Source organism: Eublepharis macularius, chromosome 2 (genome assembly GCF_028583425.1).
Source record: "Eublepharis macularius isolate TG4126 chromosome 2, MPM_Emac_v1.0, whole genome shotgun sequence".
Taxonomy (NCBI): Eukaryota; Metazoa; Chordata; class Lepidosauria; order Squamata; family Eublepharidae; genus Eublepharis; species Eublepharis macularius.
In genome coordinates, this window is record NC_072791.1 from 230,501,703 (window position 1) to 230,523,872 (window position 22,170).

Sequence of the window (22,170 nt, forward strand, 5' to 3'; positions counted from 1 at the left end):
CAGACTTGCCATGATGGTTTCATCCTTGACGGTGACTTCTCCCTGCTACTGGCATTGGAGGGGGCACAGCCAACCCCCACAGCTGGAAAATGGCAGGTGGGCTGGTGGGCTCCTGGATTCCCACAAGGCTTAGCTGTCACAACAGACATTCCTCCCCCATCAGCTGGTTTTTTTTTTAAATAAACCCTCAGCAACTGAAGAACATTATATTGATATAACAGTACAGGTTTAACAGTTTTTCTGAATTACTAGTTTTCATTTTTTAATAAAGTAAGAGTGATTCCGCACATGTTGGATAATGAACTTCCAATCCTCTTTATAGATCATTTGGAACGGATTTTTTTGTGTGCGGAACAAAAAATCCACCTCAAATGATTGATAAAGTGCATTGAAAGTGCATTATCCAACGTGTGCGGAATCAGCCTAAGTCTGAAGCCCCTTGCATGGTAGAAACATAAAAGAAAACACAACCAAACTGGCTAGATTTTTTTTTTAAATGAAAGCTGGAAATTCGGATACACCTATGCACTACACACAGATACACTATAACATTATTCAATTGTTGATTTTAAAAAACCCTGAAAGCCCCCTGGTGGATTCAGTGAAGCCTTCCAAGGTTGGCTTCCTCTCTTTCCCTCCTGCTTCCTGGGGACAGAGAGTGGGAGGTAATGACAATAATAATGGTCCCAAATTTTCCTGTCCTGAAAAAATACCACCTGTCAGGCTCTGGATGACAGGACATGGCAGACAGATCCCTGTACCATTGCAACAAGAAGTCCAGGCTCTTGGTTGAATGGTTTTATTCAGAAATCAAATCATTTCCATATATATGTCCATAGGATTACTCAGAAGCAAGGTAAAAATCTAAGCAGTAAGAGCAAAATTGACAGGAATAGTAATTATTGGGAAAAACTTTCCTCTTAACACACTCAGTTGCTCCTTCCCCCCTCCCAACAGTAAACAGGGTTTGTGGTGTGAATTTGCCCTGAAAACATCTCGCATAGCTGTATTATCAAGTTGAGACATTGAGAAAGCAAGAGATCAAAGCTGAGACATAGCAATGCATGGGAGTGAGAAGTCTATAAGGTCATGAACACTGAAAGTTCCTGCAGTCTGTTAGATAAGCACCTGCATGAAGTCTGTGAAAGAAACAGTTATGGCATTGACAATATGACATTAAGTAACAGTATGAAACATTGGTTCAGTATTAGCATTGGCATGGATGGGTCTCAGACATGACATTCTGCCCCCCTAAAGATGGTCCCTCCCTTCAAGGGCCAGGTTTGTCAGGATAACATTTATGGAAGTTTGAAACAAGTCTGGGTGCATTCATATGGGATTGTTCTACCCACTCCCTGTAAGATTAATCAAAGTCCTTCCACCTGACTAGGTAAAAAAGTTTGTTGTGTTTTATTTTAGAATCCAGGATTTCTTTTACTTCATAATAAATATGTCCATCCACCAGCATTGGGTGTGGAGGCCCCCGTTCTGGATGCCACTGGTCAGGTGGGGGAGCCTTTTTCAGAAGACTGAAGTGAAATACTGGGTGGATTTGTCGAAGGTTCTTAGGGAGCTCAATTTCTACAGTTACTTCATTGATCAATTTCTCTATAGGTAAAGGTACCTCCACCCCAATTTTTTGCTAGGTTGTTCTCCTTTAATGTTTTTGGTAGAAATGTATACAAAGTCTCCTGGTTGTAGTTTCCATTGTTCAGAGCGTTTTCTGTCTGCAAATTTCTTATAGTCCTCTTTTGCTTTGTCCGAAGTCTTTTGTATGATTCTCCATTGGGAAGTTAAATTAGTCCACCATTCCTCTAGATCTCCTGGTCATTTGGACTGAGGGGTTGCAGCAAAAGACAAGGCGTTTCCCTCATATCCATGTACTATTTTAAAAGGGGTGGTTCCCGTAGAGCTGTGGACTGAGTTGTTGTATGCATATTCGGCAAAATCAAGAAAATCGATCCAATCATCCTGCTGGTAGTTAATGTAGCATCTTAGGAACTGTTCCAGCACTTGATTTGTGCATTCTGATTGTCCGTCACTCTCAGGATGGTAGGCGGAGCTAAGACCTTGTTCAATTCCAGTAATTTTGAGAAGCTCCCACCAGAAGTTGGCAACGAACTGTGGACCTCGGTCGGATATTACCTTATTAGGAAAGAAGTGCAGTTTCACCACATGTGTTATGAACAGACTGGCTAGTTTCTTGGCTGTAGGAATTGTAGTACAAGGAATAAAATAAGCCTGTTTTGAAAACAGATCCACCACTACTAAAATGACTGTCCTTTTGAGTGTCAGGCTATGGATGACAGGATATGGCAGACAGATCCCCGTACCATTGGCACAAGAAGTCAAGATCAGTGATAAAGTCCATTGAAATGACAGAAGATCAGTGAAGATCAGTGATAGTCCATTGAAATTACAGCCCACGGTCTAGGAGGGGGTTCTAGAGTCCAGGGGTTTTTCCCCTCCTAGATTTTCCCATTATACACACTGGGCAGGAGGACACATATTGAGGAATATCTTTCCTTATCCCTGGCCACCAAAACTATCTTTGTACTAAGTGTAGGGTTTTAAGATACCCAAAATGTCCACCTGCTTTGGCATCATTTCATGACATTTAGCAAGTCTGTTAGGGGAAGAGCCACTTGAGCAAAGTTCTTTATGAAGGGCCAGTAAAAGTTAGCGAACCCCAGAAACGACTGCAACTGCCTTCTCGTCTTGAGGGGTTCCCACCCTACTACGGCTTGGATTTATTCCGGGTCCATTTTAAGCTCTTGATGTCCACCTGCTTTGGCATCATTTCATGACATTGTTGTAAAATTTCTTTTCTTAAACTGGCTGGTATGTATAGTTTGTTCATTCTGTACCAGTGGCCATCTTTCTCCTGTTTTAGTTCAGCTATGGGCACATTTCCCCCCTCCCTTTCTGTTTCAACTTTTAGTCTCTCTCCTCATTCTGAGAGATCAGGTTTCGTGCTGCTCTGCGTTTTTGCAGCTTGGCTGCGTGTCGTCACCATTCCTCCCAATTGAGCTGGTGAGAAAACTGTATCAATTATCTCCTCCTTTTGGCTGTCATGTTGGGGCATGTGCAAAAGTGCGTCTGCTAGGAAATTTGATCGGCCAGGGAAGTACTTCAATGTGAAGTTGAATTTGGAAAAGAATCCCGCCCACCTTAACTGTTTGGTGTTCAGTCTATGAGGGGTGCATAACACTTCTAAGTTTTTGTGATCCGTCCATACCGCAAATGGTACTTTAGCCCCTTCTAACCAATGTCGCCAGGTGGTGAGTGCAAATTTCACCGCAAAAGCTTCTTTCTCCCATACGCTCCAATTACGTTCAGTTTCCAAGAATTTTTTGGAAATATATGCACAGGGATACAATTTCCCCTCTTTATTTATTTGCAGGAGGACCCCCCCCCCTATGGTGGGGTCACTAGCATCAACTTGGACCACAATTTTTCTCTCTCATCTGGGTACTGTAGAACCGGTTCTGAAACAAACAGTTTTTTCCGCTTTTCAAAAGCCTCCTGACATTCTCTCAACTAGTTTAATTTAGTTCTTTCCCCCTTGCGTTCCTTTCCCTTTGTTTTTTAGCAAGTCTGTTAGGGGAAGAGCCACTTGAGCAAAGTTCTTTATGAAGGGCCGGTAAAAGTTAGCGAACCCCAGAAACGACTGCAACTGCCTTCTCGTCTTGAGGGGTTCCCACCCTACTACGGCTTGGATTTATTCCGGGTCCATTTTAAGCTCTTGATGTGAGACCCGGTACCCCAAGAAATCCAGTTCCTCCTTGTGGAACTCGCATTTGGATAATTTTACTGGCAGCTTGTGCTTTTTTAAAGCGGTCAGCATCTTTCTGACCAATTCCACATGGGATTCTTTATCAGCAGAATAAATCAGCACGTCATCTAGGTAAACAACCATCCCTTTGTACAGGTACTCATATAGCACTTCATTGATTAAATTCATAAACACACCTGTGGCCCCTTGGAGGCCGAAAGGCATTACGAGGTATTCGAATTGCCCCAGGGGGGTATTGAAGGCAGTTTTTGTTGGGATTTAGCAAGTGTTTTCATTTCAGTCATGAAAGAGTTAAACTGTGTTACCTACTTAATTAGTAAACTTACTTTGAATGTAACCATTAGAGCTTCGAACAAGATAGAAAGGGGAGTCACTAAGCATAATGAAGTAGGATTCGGATTTTCTATTGGGCAGTTTGTTTATTGAGGGCAATTAATTGATGCTATGCACTGAAGTTTTATTGTTCTTTGTTCACTTTGTCCTCTAGTTTTCTCTAAGTTACTTTTCTAGCAAGATGTAGTCAGCTTAGCAATTTATTATTTTCTCCAAATGTAACCCTATTTTATCCTTTAGTAAAGTATTCTTACAGAGCTACACTGGAGTGTGTGTGAGTCTATTCTCATTACTTTCAATGCGCAATCTTTGCACAATCTCTGCTATATTTTCCTACAGTTTCCCATTCATCCCCCTCCCTTATTCTGATTCAGAAGTAAGCATCTTTCAGATTCAGCTTTGAAATTTTTTTCCCTTGTGCCACCACACTGAGCAAGTCTCTGATCAAAGGGAGGGGGTAAGCATTTGACATGGATACAACATTTATTCTATGATAATCAATACACAGTCTCAGCCCCCCATCTTTCTTTTTGTGGAATAACACAGGCGTCGCATGGGCGGAGCTGGCAGGGCAGATGAATCCTCGTTCTAGGTTTTTATCAATGAATTCTCTCAGCTCCTTTCTTTCTGCTGGGCTCATAGAGTGCAATTTTCCTTTAGGCAACTTTTCCCCTGGAATGAGTTCAATGGCACAGTCCGTGCTTCTATGAGCGGGGAGCTCATCAACTTCTTTTTCGTCAAACACTTGTTTTAAATCTTGATATTTGGGGGGAATGGCTTTTCCTGCCTCAGCAGTCAATAACACAGTTTCTAACAGGGAGGGTGCCTCCTGCCCCCACACTTTAGTCCATGCATGTTTTGCACAACGATCTCCTTAAAAAATCACCATCCCAGTGGACCGTTTGATGTACGGGTCATGGTCCCACAGCCAACGACTACCTAGTAACAAGGGATATTTGGCCACATCACTGACTACATATGTTCTATTCTCCCAATGATTCCCCATGCCCATCGGGGTAGGCTCCGTTTTATAGGGTGCAGGAGTCTAGACCCGTCCATTTGCTCAAATACTATAGGGTCTTTGAGTTTTATTAGTTCCAGTCCTAGTTCTGTGACCAGGGCTGGTGATATTAAGTCCCAGGAACATCCGGAATCTATTAATGCTTGCACCCGCACATGAGTTCCCTTTTTTGGATTCAGTAACATCACAGGCATAAATAGTATGGCCTCTCTTTCTCTCACCTCTGGTGGTTTTTGCTCTTTAGAGACCTGCCATCGGGACCTTTTCATGGCAGGTCTGTCTCGTTTCCCAACGGTGGGGTAAAGTCTTCCTCAGCTTCCTTTTGTGTGGGTTCCTCAGTATTTCCGGGACTCTCATCGGCATCCAGGCCAGTCTCTGGCCTCCTCCGACTTGGTGGTTTGGGGGGGGGGGTGCGGTTTTTGGTGCGCCTTGGCCCCTTCTCCCCTGCGCCAGTCTTATGGGGCATTGTGCGGCAAAATATCCAACACCCCCACATTGTAAGAATAGTCCTTGTTTCCATCGTAAGTCTCTCCCAGTTCCTGGGAGCGGGGGGTCTCGGCACTTGTGGTGTACGTCCCCTATCTGCGGTGGTTGGCCTCCTCGGCCCTGCATATTGCTGCATCCTTACAAGTTTCACCACTTGGGTTCTGTTTTTGACCTTGCAGGCTAATTGGATCCAACCTAACAGAGTCTGTGGGTCATCCTGCATTACTGCTCCATCTAGTAGGTCAGCATTCAAGCCATTTCGGAAAAGTTCAATTTTAACTTCTTCACGATAGCCCTGCACTTTGGTGGCTAATTACCTGCATTTGGCAGCATATTCTCTTATGGATCTGGACCCTTGTCTTAAGGTTCTAAGTCTTGTTTGAGCCCTTTCCCCTTCTAGCGGGTCTTCAAATTGGGCTCTTAGTGCACAAAAGCATTTAAGTCATACAGCTCGGGTGCTCCCATATTATGTAAAGTTACATACCACTCAGCTGCCGGGCCCCCTAGACGAGATCCTAAATGGCTCATGTGCTGTGTTCTGTAGGAAACAGATGTCCCCAATCTTGGAAAAACTCCATGGTTTGTACTATAAAAAATCCCAAGTTTCTGGGGTTTCCCTCAAACTTGGCCTCCAATTTGAACCACCCTTGCGGCAGTCCCACTCTGGGAGCTCCGCTTCTTGATGCCCTGCTGGCTGCTGGATTGGGGCTGCTCGGGGGGGTGGGGGGTGGCTGAATGTGTCCCTGTGCCATGAATGTAGATGCAGAGGAGTTAGCCGTGTTAGTCTGTGGTAGCAAAATCAAAAAGAGTCCAGTAGCACCTTTAAGACTAACCAATTTTATTGTAGCATAAGCTTTCGAGAATCAAGTTCTCTTTGTCAGATGCCTGAGAACTTGATTCTCGAAAGCTTATGCTACAATAAAATTGGTTAGTCTTAAAGGTGCTACTGGACTCTTTTTGATTTTGTGCCATGAATGGTTTTTGATAGGCTCCATTTGCTCCGTACACTATTGAAGTGGCTTGAGGCACCTCTCTGTACTGTGGGTGAACGGCTTGCGCTTGACCTCCTGGTGCTCTGTGAGGGAACTGTGGGACCTCCCGGTTGCAGGTGGTCCATTTGTACTCCTGCCCCCATTGGGACGATGATAGGGGTTCCTTGTGGATGGCCGGCTTGGGGCACCCTCATCCCTATGGCAGCAACTGATGCCCCTGTGCTTGCTGTAGCAGGTGGGACTCTCGTTGGCTGTGTCCCCCCTTGTTGTGGCCCCTCTCCTCCTGGAGGAGGTAAAATGGGAACTGTCATTACATGTGGGGGAGCTTGAACTGGTAAGTTCCTTGATACTCTCATCCCCGTTGTGGCAATTGGCGCCCCTGCGCTGCTCACGACCGGAGGTACGATCAAAGGCTGTGCTCCCCCAGATGGCCCTATTCCCACTCCCCGGGAGGGTATGTTAGAGGCAGTCACTACGGTGGGAGGTGGAACGGATCTCCCTATTTCTGTGACTATTGGAAACTGTGCAGTCAGGAGAATCACTTGAGCTCCCATAAAGTGTTCAGGAGTTACTAAAACTGGCCTTCCCCTTTCTGAAGATGTTGATCCCACTGCATTTATTGGTTCTTGGCCAATCTGTGGAGCTCTCCCTTGCTCCTCTGGCAGCAGATGTAAAACCGGTCCCACTGGCAGGCTCATCATTTCCTTTATTAGCTGGGCAGTTTGTGCCAACTCCTCTCTCATCGATGCCACTTGGGTCTCGACGGTTTGGTACCTGTTTTCCACCTCTCTTGGTTGCAGCGTCTGGCCCCCGAACAGGTCTGATGGCCCAGCCGCACTCCAGTCCAGGATGTAAGTACCATCATTACTTATGCAATCTTGGGAAGTCTGCCCGTTGACAAGGTAATCCAAGGTCCCCCTGCAGTTGTACATCCCCCAACATTGATTGTGTTGTCATCTCCTGTGGCGTAGGCAGCTGTGGCATCTGGCCCCAATCCTGGTTGCTTGGCCCAGTCGCAGCTCCCATTTCCCTCCTATTTAGTGGGTCAATTGTAAATCCACGGTACTCTGCAGCCGTTATCAGGGGTAGTCCAGGGTCCCCTGTCATTTGTAAATCCACTGGGGCTAGGGTACATTGGGCATCCACCACGCCTCCCATCCAACCCCTGGTAAGTCCTGTTAATGCTAACAGGTCGTATCTCATCACCTGGAGCTGTTCACTGAGATAATCCAAACTATCCTCTCCTCTCAACTCCATCCCATCATCTGGTTCTGGTGAGTCTCGGGTGAGGAATAAGCTCCCTTGGCAAATGTTTTTCCATCGCTGGTGATCCCTTCGTGACTCAAGGCCTCTTTTTGGAGGGAGATCTAGAAGGGGCTCCAAACCCCACAGCAATTAACTCTCCTTCTGCAAGGGGAGGCTTACGTAATGTCCCAGCTCATCATCCCACCATAGATCTAATCCACTCGCGGCTATATTCGCTACTTCCCTCTCCGAGTGTTTTGGGATGTTCCAAACAAAGGGTCCCCCATGGGCTCGATCCCCGGTTCATTCTCCGGAATGGAGGTCAGAGCGACCAAACAGCACTCCTCTCCACCTCTCATTCTCTTCCCGGGTCCGGGATGCCCATTGTCTGAGAGTTGGTAAAGTTGTCCATGTAAGATGGGTGGCCCCCCTCTTTGGGACTGCCCCCAGTTCTGGGTGCTTGGGGAGGTTTCCTGCAGCTCCCATCGCAAATCTATTGGAGTCCATTAGGCAGTCCAATCTCAGTTGAGTCACAGGCATCAGCCCTATAGGCAGTCCTCCAGGAGTTGCACCTGGTCCCAGATGCTGCTCTGGGTTACATGTTAAATCCTCTGGCTCTGCAGTTCCCGGGTCCAGTTCTGATGACATGAAGCTGGTAGCCATCCTCCAAAGGTTACAGGTACAGAGGGATTAAAGAGAATTCCTGTCAAAATGTCAAGCTATGGATGACAGGATATGGCAGACAGGTCCCTGTACCATTGCAACAAGAAGTCCAGGCTCTTGGTTAAATGGTTTTATTCAGAAATCAAATCATTTCCATATATGTCTATCTCTTTATTTTTTTATTTATTTCGGTTCATGACCAGCTGCATATATATGTCCATAGGATTACTCAGAAGCAAGGTAAGCATCTAAGCAATAAGAGCAAAATTGACAGGAATAGTAATTCTTGGGAAAAACTTTCCTCTTAACACACACAGTTGCTCCTTCCCCCCTCCCAACAGTAAACAGGGTTTGTGGCGCGAATTTGCCCTGAAAACATCTCGCATAGCTGTACTATCAAGTTGAGACACTGAGAAAGCAAGAGATCAAAGCTGAGACATAGCAATGCATGGGAGTGAGAAGTCTACAAGGTCATGAACACTGAAAGTTTCTGCAGTCCATTAGATAAGCACCTGCAAGCAGCCTGTGAAAGAAAGTTATGGCATTGGCAACAGGACATCAAGTTATAGTATGAAACATTGGTTCAGTATTAGCATTGGCATGGATGGGGCTCAGACATGACACCACCACCCCAAACCTGAACAGGTAACTGTTCAGGATAACAAAAACAGTGCCCTACTCAAAATCTGTATCTGAAATTAATATGAACATATTTGAACTGCACCCCCCTAAAACTGATGTTCTGTCACTGGGCCACCCCCCCCCCCGATGGTTAAGAACCAGCAGTCCTTAGAAAAATTTGATAAAAAGAAGGAGTTTTCTTTTTAAAGAGGGGCATTTTGCCTTGAGCTGGTCTCTGGAGAGGTGGCATATAAATTTGCCATTCCTTTTTGTTAGAATATATTCCAATTTGTTGCAGAGTAGAAGAATTGCGCATTGGACATAATGAGAACACTCTCAGTGTTTAGGTCTATAAAAATAGTTTACTACAGAAAGGGATAAAAAGCAGTACATTGGAAGAAAACAAGAAATAGCTAACTGGCTACATCTTGGCTAGCTAGAGAGGCTGGTCAAGACTGAAGACAGACTGAACAAAGAGCAATAAATTTCAGTATATCTTTCTAGTTAATTGCCACCCCCCAATAAACTAGTTGCCAATCCTAATCCTACTTCATTAAGCATAGAGACTCCCATTTCTATGGCGGGAAGACTCACTGGACAGTTAAGTGGTTACATGCAAGTAAATTTTCTTACTAAGTAACATAAACAACAGTTTAACCCTTTCATGACTGAATGTAAACATTTGCTAATTCCCAACACTTTTCTGGGCATATTTGTATTTTAAAAAAGGCAAGGGCCCCAATCTATTCTATTTGCATTTTTAAAAAGTATGTGTGGCTTGTTCCACCAGAAGGCATGTTTTAGGACATCTTTCTAAATCAAGCGGCACAGGGGATTAACAGAATTTGCACAGTTGGCCCTGTGCGGGAGGGGAATGTGAAAGAAGTACTGGTGTATGGCGCAGAGGAACCTCTGTGTGAAGTCTACAAATTTAATGTTAGTACAAAAATGCATTTGAATGAGGAATGGAAACATTCTTGAGGTTTCTGATATTAATCAGAGAGATTGAAAGCTTTAAAGCTATCCTGGGTGTTGTGATTAACAACTCCTCCTCTCACAGAAAACAGATAGCCTTGGGAATCAGTCATCTTAAGGCATTACACCTAATAGAAATGGCTTAAAGGGGATTACCCGGAAGGGACCTTTGTGTATCTCTTGGAGCCTATCTGGAGCCATAAAGCCGGAGCTTCCCCGGGAAGGTCATAAAACCCTTCAAAGTCTGATAAGAAACGGGAATCCTCAGCCTATTCCCAAAGCTACATTGACCAGGTCTGGATTATTTGCTAGGAGATCAATGATTCTGTAAACATCTACCTTGGGAACTCAGACACTTCGTGTTCATAAAAACAGAGCAGAGAATGGAGTATTTATTAAAAATACACACAAAGAAAGCACTTAATTTTTGCATATTTGCCAAATTAGGTGGATGTTCAAAGAGTATATTACATTAACTAATTTACAAAGTATCCATAAAGCAAGAGCAGATTAAACATCTATTAGGACTAACTAAAATGTCACAAAACAGAGAGTGGGTTTTTGAGCTCACCGGAACTCTTTTTCAGGTGGTGGTGGGGAGAAAAAGGCCCTTTCCAAATGTCCTTAAAGAGACAGCCACTGAACGCTGGCAGCTTTCCCCCTTAACTACAGACGTCTCTGTTTTCAAAACGGTTGCAGCCTGTTTGGCTTTCATTTTTTTGGCACCAAGGTGCCAAGGCACCAGAAAAACAGAAGCCAAACAGCCTGTAACCGTTTTGAAAACAGAGATGTCTGGAGTCAAGGGGGAAAGCTGCCAGCGTTCGGTGAGTGGGCCATCCATGTGGAAAGGGCCAAACAGATGCTCAGCATGACAGAAATCCTGACTGTAACAGTGTTGAAGATGGAATGCACGAAGTATTATGGAGACCTATTAATTAGGTTGGGCCGTGTCTGGTGAAAAGAGTCCTCAAGGGGCAGCTGGGCACGCTCAGGTGAGGGAGCACTGGCCACTCTTCCTTTGAAAGGATAAGAGCCAGAGTCATTTGAATTGGTCCCCAGTGCTAACTGGAACTCATGGGTCCCTTGTAAGGCAGAGAGCAGAAGTAAAAAAACACAACAATCCTTCTATTAGCAAAAGCGGCAATTAATTTTGGATGGAGTTTTTCGAACAGGAGCAAAACTAGGTGATGCTACCCTGTAGCTTTCCCCACAGACAAAGTTCAACTATTATGGTGTAGAAGGTTGTTTCCTACCAACTTGATGTTCAGCTGTGTCTGAAGACTCAGCTGAGAAATAGCAGTTTCAAAATGAAGCTGAACACTAAAATATATACAAATACCACAGGAAGTATTTTTATACTAGAGGCTGAAACAGCCCCATACCAGCTTCACCTTAGCACATGAACAAAAGCCCTAACATGAGATGTTGCCAAAGTTTGTAATTCTGAGCAGAAATTTATCTTGCTTCTAATGCTTAGCTGTGGTGAAAAAGGAATGTGATTTCCTCTGGAAATTATTCCAGCTCAGAATATAAAAAGAGTTTCCGTACCTGTACGATAAGTATCCTGGTCAACTAGGCCGCTTTCTAGGCACATGCGCAGCAGCTCTTTAATGCGAACCCCTTACTCGTGACTGCTGTGAGCTGCCTGAGCAGGTCTTTCAGCCAAGCAGCCTTTTGTCTGGGAATTCAGTCTTATCTGACTCAGTCCTTTTAGGGCTGTATACCCTAAAACTGTCTCTTGTCCCGAGGTGTGTGTTTGGGTGGGAGGGGGACAGCGGAGGCAATTCTGTTACCCACTGCTCATGGCCACGGCCGGAGCTGGAAACTGCAATTTTCAGGGTACTGTACCGAAAGAGGTTTGAATGTGGCCTGTGCCATCATTACAAGCCAGGAGAGGAAATGAACAGCCCTTTCCCCAACCACTCAACGAGACACTTTTGCATTAAGTTTAGCAGACGTCATGCAGAGCTGGATTTAGGCACAAGCTAAGTAAAATACAGTTAGGGCTTCATATTATGGGGTCCCTCTAAATACGTTTTTAAACTAAATTACCTCTTAAACTTGACATAGGTTAGGGCCTCAGCATGACCTAATCCACCCCTGCTGCCATGTTTTAAGGACAGAGCTGCCCGCAACGACTGAAACCGGCTCCTCTTGCCTTATGCATTTGGGACGCAATAGACAACTTTGCTTGAACGCTCTTTCAGCTTTGCATGAGTTAAAGATGGGGGTACTGTATGTCCCACTTCCAAAGCAACAATCACTACAGGGATTTTATAGTTATGTGGCTCTTGGCCAGGAGCTGCTTCAACCAAGTCAAGCCATCCCAGACAGTTCTGGTGGGAGGTGTATGAGAGATGGGCTGTGTTGGAAATTGTCCCCTTGAAACCCTTCCATATACCCTGGCAATGTTTGTAGTCCTAACTGTGGACTGAAAAGGGAAGTTGGGCTGTGGCCTGCTTTCTCTCTTAGTGGCCTAGATTCACCAGAGAATTCAGTTCAGGGCAAATAGGACTTGGATACCTACAGCACAGACAGATGCCTACTGAGTGATCCACAATGAGCCATTCCCAGCATAGCCATGCTCTGAGAATGACCTGTGCTATGAAACTACTTGAATCATTGGAGCTTCAAGAAATTCACCACTACCACCCCTACAACGTACCGTGGTAATTTATAAAGCAACAAGATACCAAAATGCTTTTGTTCAAGATGGTTAGCCATGTTAGTCTGTCTGTAGCAGTAGAAAAGAGCAAGAGTCCAGTAGCGCTTATAAGACTTAACAAAATTAGACGACTTCCGGTTTGGGACGACTTCCGGTTTGGGATTCATGGAGGTCTAACGCAGCTCCACTTGCGGAGCTGACCGGACTGCCGTTTTAACCGGCCGGCGGGGTGAAAATAGCCCGCGGCCGACTGCTCTCAGGCGGGGAGCAGGCAAAGAACGCTCGAGACCCTAGGGTGAGTTAGATCTCGGACGAGGGGGGGCTCTACACAACGGGTCCCCTCCCGATCCTTGAGGTCCCACCTTGCGACGGGTCGGCTATAATCTCTGCGGCAGTTTTGGGGCCAATTCGGCTGGCATAAGACCTACATACCCAAGCTTCGATTGGGGGAAGAAGCTGAGAGGAGAACTTAAAATCGAAACAGCGACTACAACCCGAGAAAAGTGAAGAGAAGGTAAAGATCATTATCTTCTGATACGGGACAGATTGATAAAAACAGAGAGGAAAAAAAGTAGATTTTTAAACTGCAACAGACTAGCGAAAAGGAGGGGAAGACTCGGCAGGAATTGTATTTGAAAAGAGACTAAGTTTAAAGAAGTTATTAAAGAAATCGGACTATTGTTTTGAATACCTGTGGCTTTGGAGCTGTGAGAAAAAGACACCATCGCGAGATCTGCTGTGGGAAGACGGGAGACAGGAAGTGCGTAATAACAATAGAGCGGCTGGAGAGAAGCGGCCCTTGCCGGAGGGCAGGAAGTAGGGAATCGCCATTTTTGAAAGGGGAAGGGTCGCGGCTTCAGCGGAAAAGGAAGTAGGCCATCTTGGATTACAAAATCATAGAGAAACCATAGCGAAAAGACGCCCGACATTTTGGACTCTTTAAAATTTAATTTTTGCAAGAAGACCGGGACATTTAAAACAGAAAAACGTTAAATTTTACACCACGGAGTTAAGGAAGAGAGCGGATTCGTGGGAGCGAGCTAAAGCAAGCCCCACGATGTCAAAAAAAGAGTGGCAATCGGCAATAGAAAACCTGGATAAAAACCTGGACAGAAAACTTTTAGATATGATTAAAGAACTTAAGGACACGAAATTGGAGCTGATAAAAGAGGTTAAAGAGGTTACACAGACAGTAAAATCGGAGCTGTCAGAAGTGAAAAAAGGTATGGAAACAATACGAAGTGAATTACAAGGAACGCAGCAGAGAGTTAAAACAGTAGAAGACGCGATGGAGAATTTAGCAGACACGCAACAAACAGAGATGAGATTGGTGAAGGGGAGAATGTCAGTTGCAGAAACTAAACATATGGAGAAGCAGCTACGTTTTCGTGGCTTGCCAGAAGTGGAAGGAAAGTCAGCGCAAGAACAGATGACTGAGGTGTTGGCTGAATACCTGGGGAAGGAGGAGGAGGAAGTTGTGGCTATCCTAGATGTGGCATACCGTGTGAATTCGAGAATTGCAACCCAGAGGAAATTACCAAGAGATGTGATTGTGCAGTTTACAACACGAAATATGAAAGAGAGGATTGTGACAAAACAGTTTCAAGATCCATTGGAGATTGATGGCAAGACGATCATTATAATGAAGGAACTGCCCAGATCAGTGTTATTAGATCGGAAAAAATACAAAGTGCTAATTCAGATGTTGAAGGACATGAAAATCAGGTACAGATGGGAGCTACCAGAAGGAGTGTCCTTTGAGTTTGGGGGGCCAAAAAACGCATTAGATCTGAGCGAGAGATGGAGCGATTTATTAAGGACAATGAAAAAGACTTACCAACAAGATTATGAGTATGGAGTGTAAAGTATTATCTTGGAATGTAAATGGATTAAACTCACCGAATAAGAGGAAAAACATTTTTCACTGGCTACTAAAACAAAAATGTGACACTGTTTGTTTGCAAGAGACCCATATTAGAAAACAGGATGTAAAATATTTAAAATCTGGAAAACTGGGCAAAGAATTTGTAGCGGCCTCTAATAAGAAAAAAAGAGGAGTGGTGCTGTACATAAAAGAGGAGCTACAGCCAAAATTTGTTATGAGAGATGTGGAAGCTAGATTTGTAGCAGTGGAATGTATTTGGAATTTAAAGAGAGTATTGGTAGTTGGACTTTATGCACCTAACGGTGCAAAAGAAAGCTTCTTTGAGGACTTGAGGAAGCATTTAGACGATTTTGCATATGACCAGATAATTCTTGCTGGAGACTTCAATGGAGTGACAGACTTGGAACTAGATAAAAAGACTACAACGGTACAAAAGAAAAGAGGACTATTACCAAAGCTTTTTTTTGAGTTGATTCAACAAGAGACTCTCGAAGATGTATGGAGGAGAGAATATCCTAAAAGCAGACAGTTTACTTTTTATTCTGCAAGGCATTCTACATTATCAAGAATTGATATGATCTGGGCCTCAAAAGACTTAGCGTTATGGACTAAGGAGGTAGAAATAATGCCGATGGTAGGCTCAGATCACAACCCAATTATGTGGAAATTTGGAAAAAGGAGAAAAAGGAAAGCATGGAGAATAAATGAGGACTTGTTACAGGAAAGAGAGAATATGGAAATATTGAGAAGAGAGACAAAGTTTTTTATACAATACAACGTGAATAAAGAAGTACCAACCAATAATGTTTGGGATGCTTACAAGGCGGTTATAAGGGGCATACTAATGGACTTAAATGGTAGAGCAAGAAAGAAGAAAGAGGAGAAAAGACAAGAGATTGAGGAGAAAATAAAAGCCAAAGAAATACAGCTAAAAAAGAGACCAGGGAAAAAGAAAGTATACCAGGAAATTAAAATACTTCAAGAACAGCTAACAGCAATGAGTAATAAAGAATTGGAGTGGAATCTTAAAAGACTGAATCAAAAAGCGTTTGAGGGCGCTAATAAACCTGGGAAGTACCTGGCATGGCAATTGAAGAAGAAAAGGGAAAAGAAAATAATAAATAAAATTTGTGAAGACAACAAAACGTATTTGGAGCAGACTACCATTAGTAGAGCCTTTTATAAATTCTACGCTAAGCTGTATAATAAAAAAGAAGTAAACAAAGAATCAATAGCGTCATATTTGGAGAAAACTAAACTTCCAGAAATCTCGGAAGCTTGGAGAAATAAGTTGAACAGTGAAGTAACTGACGAGGAAATAAGTAAGGCAATACAATCTGCTAATCTAGGAAAGGCGCCAGGGCCAGATGGACTTACGGCTAAATTTTATAAGACAATGGCTAATGAACTGGCACCATTCCTAAAAGAGGTGATGAATGGGGTTTTAAGGGATCAAAGGATTCCAGACACTTGGAGTGAAGCGAATATATCATTGATCCCAAAAGAGGGCCAAGACCTGACTAACGTGAAAAATTATAGACCTATATCGCTACTCAATAATGACTATAAAATTTTTGCGAAGATATTGGCGGAAAGATTGAAGGGGTGGCTCTCGGAAGTTATAGAGGAGGAACAAGCAGGCTTTTTGCCAGACAGACAAATAAGAGACAATTTAAGGACAGTGATCAATGCTATTGAATATTATGACAAGCGTTGTGACAAAGAGGTTGGTTTCTTCTTTGTAGACGCTGAAAAAGCGTTTGACAATTTAAACTGGGATTTTATGTTTGCCACTATGGAAAAGCTACAATTGGGAGAAAGATTCATCAGAGCAATTAAGGAAATTTACAGAGACCAGACTGCAGCAATCGTGGTGAATGATGAATTGACCAAGAAATTGACGATAAGTAAAGGAACAAGACAAGGTTGCCCGTTATCTCCATTGTTGTTCATTCTAGTATTGGAGATTCTGATGATACAAATACGTCAAGATGAGGAAATTCGTGGAATAAAAATAAAGGACTATTCATATAAGGTCAGAGCATTTGCGGATGACATAATGTTAATTGTAGAGGACCCATTGGAGAACATGCCAAGAGTGATAGATAAGATCAAGGAGTTTGGAGACTTGGCAGGTTTTTATATTAACAAAAAGAAGTCAAAGATATTATGTAAAAATATGACTAAGCAGAAACAACAATTATTAACGGAAACAACGGACTGTGAAGTAACAAGTAAAGTGAAATATTTGGGAGTTGAATTAACTGCAAAGAACATAGATCTATTCAAAAATAATTATGAAAAACTATGGACTCAGATAGAGAGAGACTTGATTAAATGGAATAGACTGAATTTGTCATGGTTGGGCAGGATTGCAGCAGTTAAGATGAATGTGTTACCAAGAGTAATGTTTTTGCTACAGACAATACCAATCATCAGAGACTCTAAACAATTTGAAAAATGGCAGAGGAAAATATCAGATTTTGTTTGGCCAGGCAAGAAGCCTCGAGTGAAAGTGAAAGTTTTACAAGATGCAAAGGAAAGAGGCGGAATGCAACTGCCCAATCTGAGACTTTATCATGATGCAATCTGCCTAGTTTGGTTGAAAGAATGGATGACATTAAAGAACAAGAAACTACTAGCCCTAGAGGGATATAAAAAAATATTTGGATGGCACGCATATTTATGGCATGACAAAGTAAAGGTCAACTCGATGTTCCTGCATCACTTTGTACGGAGAAGTCTATACATAATCTGGAAGAAGTACAGAATTTATCTACAAGAAGGAACTCCCTTGTGGGTGGTTCCGTATGAGGTGATAGACCCGAGAGCTGTTGATAATGAACAACAATGTTTAACGTACAAAGAAATAACTAAAACTGAAGCATCCAAACTCAGAATAAAGACACAAGAGGAACTATCACCTAACTACGACTGGTTCCAGTATAGACAGATCAGAGACTTATATAATTCGGACTCTGTAAAGGGAGGTATACGAATAGAGAATTCGGAACTAGAGCAGACCCTTCTTAAAGAAGATAAGAAAAGAATATCCAAGGTATACCAAGTACTGCTGAAGTGGTATACCGAGGATGAGATCGTTAAAACACAAATGGTGAAATGGGCTATAAACTTTAATAAAGAAATAACAATGGAGGCATGGGAATACTTGTGGAAAACTACAATGAAGACAACGACATGTACTAATATCAAAGAGAACATCTACAAAATGATTTATCGTTGGTACATGACACCAAAGAAGATTGCGCTAGGGAATTCGAATACTTCTAATAAATGCTGGAAATGTAAGAAGCATGAGGGCTCCCTCTATCATATGTGGTGGTCGTGTGAGGTAGCTAGGCAGTACTGGGGGGAAATAATAAGAGAAATGAGTGAAATTTTACAATTTCAAATAAATAAGAACCCAGAACTCCTGCTACTAAACTTGGGAATGGAGGGAATTCCAGCCCAATACAGGACGTTGATATTTTATATGACAGCAGCAGCTAGACTTTTGTATGCGCAAAAATGGAAAGTACAAGAAGTGCCAACTATTGAAGATTGGATTTACAAATTGCTGTATATGGCTGAAATGGATAAGATGACAAGAAAACTGAGAGATCTGGACTCAGGGCAGTTCAACACAGACTGGGAGAAGCTGAAACAACACCTGGAGAAGAAATGGGAGGTGGGAGGAAAACTGTGGCAGTTTGAGAACTACTGAAGCACTGAAGTAGAGGGGGGAGACTTTACCGGGGGGAGAAGAGATAAATGTGAATTAATAAGCAGTCAGATTAATAGATTGATATATATATAGATATATATAGGTTAACAAACAGAACATAGATAGAAAATAATTAACTATAAGGATTAAATATAAGGATTGATTAACTAACAATATTTTCTTTCTTTTTGGTAAGTTTTGTACCAAACTGAATGTCTGAAGATATAGATGAGTCAAATTGATTGACTACGTGATGAGAGATATATAGAATTATTACAAAAAGATAGAATGAGTAATATATAGAGAATAAGTCAAATTGTTTGATATAAATGAATGTATGATCTATATGGTTTATGATATATAGAAATATTTGAAATTGAAAAATGGGATAAATTGTTTATCTAAGATGGAAACAAAGACTTTGTTTGGGCATACAATGTTAAAAATAGTCAAGGATGTACTGCTTAGAATAATGGAGAATATATATCTGTTTTAGATAGAGGAAGCTAATAAAAGTAAGGGAAAGGGGACAAAGGGTTGGAAAGCTGTTGGAAGTCAACAAAAAGGGGGGGAAAGGGAGGGGGTTAGAGATGAAAAAATTGGGGAAAATTGAATGTAAATGTAAAAATAATGGATTCTAACCCAATAAAAATTTTTTCAGATAAGACTTAACAAAATTAGTAGCAGGGTATGAGTTTTTGTGAGCTGCAGCTCACTTCTTCAGATGCAGCTACAATGCTGTACCACGTTCTAGCTGTATCTGAGGAAGTGAGCTGCGGCTCACGAAGGCTCATGCCCTGCCACTAATTTGTTAGTCTTATAGGTGCTACGGGACTCTTGCTCTTTTCCACTGCTTTTGTTCAGAAGGAGAAGAAAGTAGTTCAAAGGTACCAGAACATCTCCAAACTGACACAGCCTATTAAAAGAGATAATAGAATATTCTTCTAATACAAACATTAGACTTTCAGGGCACCAAACCCACTTATTGCCACTACAGATGCCATGGTGAGACTGTCTAATTGTTCCCCTTACTTGGATCTATATGGCTATTAGCCAAGTTGAAAATGAAACCAACTGAACAGATGCATAACAACCCAAATAATAATGTTTAAACTTGCCCTTGAGTGAGCTGGCCAGAACAGCTTTCCCATGCCTGTCAAAGGTCATATTTTTTCAATGAAGTATTCAAAATGCACAACTAGATCTTTAACACTATTGCTAAACCTTCTCTCGGGAACCTACCCAGTGTTGATCATAATCAGCTGGCCTTCCTCTGCCTTCCTCTTCGTCATAGAACGGTAAGCCTTCCCGCCTTGCCTGATGGTATTCCTTCCGTAACTTCAGGATACGGTCTGCAGTTCCGCCAGTTGGGTGGTCACTGGATAAAGAAGCAAATGTAACATAGGCATCTTAATGTATTTTGGCTTCCGTGGATGCCAGCATGTGACTGTTGTCATTTTGCAGGTATAACTTTTCAGCTTAAGTTGTAGTGAAAATTTTAGCTTTGGAAAGTCGAGGTTGAATTCTTTATTCTTGTGCACCCACGACTTTGTACCCACACACAATGTACGTGCACACATGTATACTCCAGCTACGGCCACTGCATATTTTTATTAATTTGTGGCATTATTCATACTTTTCCTCTAAGCCACACATTCAAGGAACACAGTTTGCTACTTACTTGGTCATGTCTACTCTGCAGATTTACCACTTGCCACTGCCAAGCTAACCTGCAAACGCTATCCGGAACCGGAAACCAGCGTAGACGTGGTAGGAACGTGTCCTGCTCTGGTTCCACTTACGTCTGTACAAAGAAGAGCCCATTTTTCCCCACTGCAACTCACGACCAACTCCTGCACCTATGAAACTTCCCATTTTTACTGTAGGAATTGCCACGAACGGTCTGGTTATTTCATGAGCCCATCTCTACCTGTTCCTTCAGCTGCCTTTGCTCATTCCACAGGGTGCAAAAATAGGAATTATTAGATGCACCCCACGAAAGTCCACTTCCAAATGGACAGCGCGAATGCTGCTGCTGCTGCTTAAAATGCTGCTCCTGCCCGCTCAGGGACTCCTGCCTTTGGTCTTCTTTTTTCAACTCTTGGCCACAGCTAATTTGTTCAGAAAGCTCGTGGAAAACATTGAAATGTGGCTGCTGGGATGAAAGAATTGGTGATGTTTGTGGTACATGATCTGCAGCTTCTTTAAATTACAGTCATGTTCGGCTCATGGTATATTTGTGAAGCAACAAACCAAAGGGGGGGGGGGGAAGCCCCGTACAGTTAGCTGGCCAAGATTTATACTTCCTGTCTTCTGGGGGTTTAAATATAAGGATATTAAACTAATTTGATTCAGAGTGACATTTATAGATACCATATACATTTCCTGCGTCTGCCCAAATGCGGGGATTAAATATCAAGGAAGAGAGACCTGGCTTTTTTAAAGAGTGAAGGAGGTGGGGGTGGGGGTGGAATGGTGAAGGGGGAAAACACAGAAGCGCTCGAGGTTCACATAGACCATGCAAATATATATATATAATACAATTTGATACACAATTTATACATCGTCCACTTCATAAAATACCACCAAATTAAGCAGGAAGGCTCTGGTTTCTAAATAAATGAACGACCTTTCTTCACTTTGAACCGCTTGAAATCACAACTCCCACTTTTTGAAACTACCTTTGGAAAAGATACTATTTTTTAGTTTTAAAACAGTGGCTTATAAAAGGGAAAACTAAGGTTTTCAAGTGACTGCACACGTCTTCTGCTCACAATTTATGTCCCCAACTGTGCAAGTTACTCTCGTGCCTGAAAATAAGTGTCATGTGAAAGTTATTCCCCAGGAGAGGAGACCTGCGACCAGCAAGGTCCCAGGGGGTGTTTTGAATGTTACGAATAGCCCATACACAGAAAGACCCAAGTCCGCGTGGTTGTCGCCTGCCTTGTGTCTCTGAGAGATAGGAGCACTGTAAATAAGGGAAGTAAATAAATGAACACTGAGCCAGCAGGAGGCAGTAGTCAGACAGCCAGACTAGGATCTGGGAGGCCCCGGTTTGAATCCCCACTTTGCCATAGCAGCTCACTGGGTGACCTTGGGCCAGTCACACACTCTGCCTAACCTACCTCACAGAGTTGTTGTAGGATAAAATGGAGGAGGGGAGTATGATGTTGTAAGCTGTTCTGGCTACCCTTTGGAGAGAAAAGTGAGATATACATATCTGAATATATAATACAAAACAATCTCCATGTGTTATAAATTGTCCTATAACAAGGTATTTACTGTCTAGAATATTTTCACCACTTGATGTGTCCCTGAAAAAGGGTCCACATACCTTCTATCTAAGCCAGCCAATGCACTTTCTTTCATTAAAAGCCCACACCCTATTTTCAGACACTAGACTGCCAGGATACGGTTTCCTGCGCCCATGTCTATATGGCGCCATGCAAGAAGCTGTGCTTAGAGGTAACACTGATGGTTATGGAGGACGCACTTCCAGCAAATATGTAATGGAATGAGGTGGGTACGCTGTTACGTTTTGTGGTGCCGTAAACCTCCTTGGAGATATTTTCTGCTGCATAATTGTAAGCTTAACCCGGCCCTCAGACTTAAACACAAGGGACTACATAAAAATCAAGCTGTGGTATGATTTAGAATGAATTTAGTGACCTTTCTTCAGCAAATCACCCACAACTGAGAGCAGGTCAGAGCTGCAAAGTTCCATATTAAAGTAAGAGCAGGATTCTTTTGAAGGAAAGAAGGAG

At 42.8% G+C, this 22,170-nt stretch overlaps 1 protein-coding gene across 3 annotated transcripts in view; it reads right to left on the reverse strand.

Moving 5' to 3' along the window:
- The window catches only part of PARD3B (par-3 family cell polarity regulator beta), a 946,974-nt gene that overhangs the window by 148,333 nt on the left and 776,471 nt on the right, over positions 1 to 22,170 (reverse strand). For all 3 annotated transcript variants that reach the window (XM_054971073.1, XM_054971072.1, XM_054971071.1), the window contains one exon: positions 19,649 to 19,784. In XM_054971073.1, the coding sequence (XP_054827048.1) occupies positions 19,649 to 19,784 (136 nt within the window). The remainder of the gene's footprint in view (positions 1 to 19,648; positions 19,785 to 22,170) is intronic.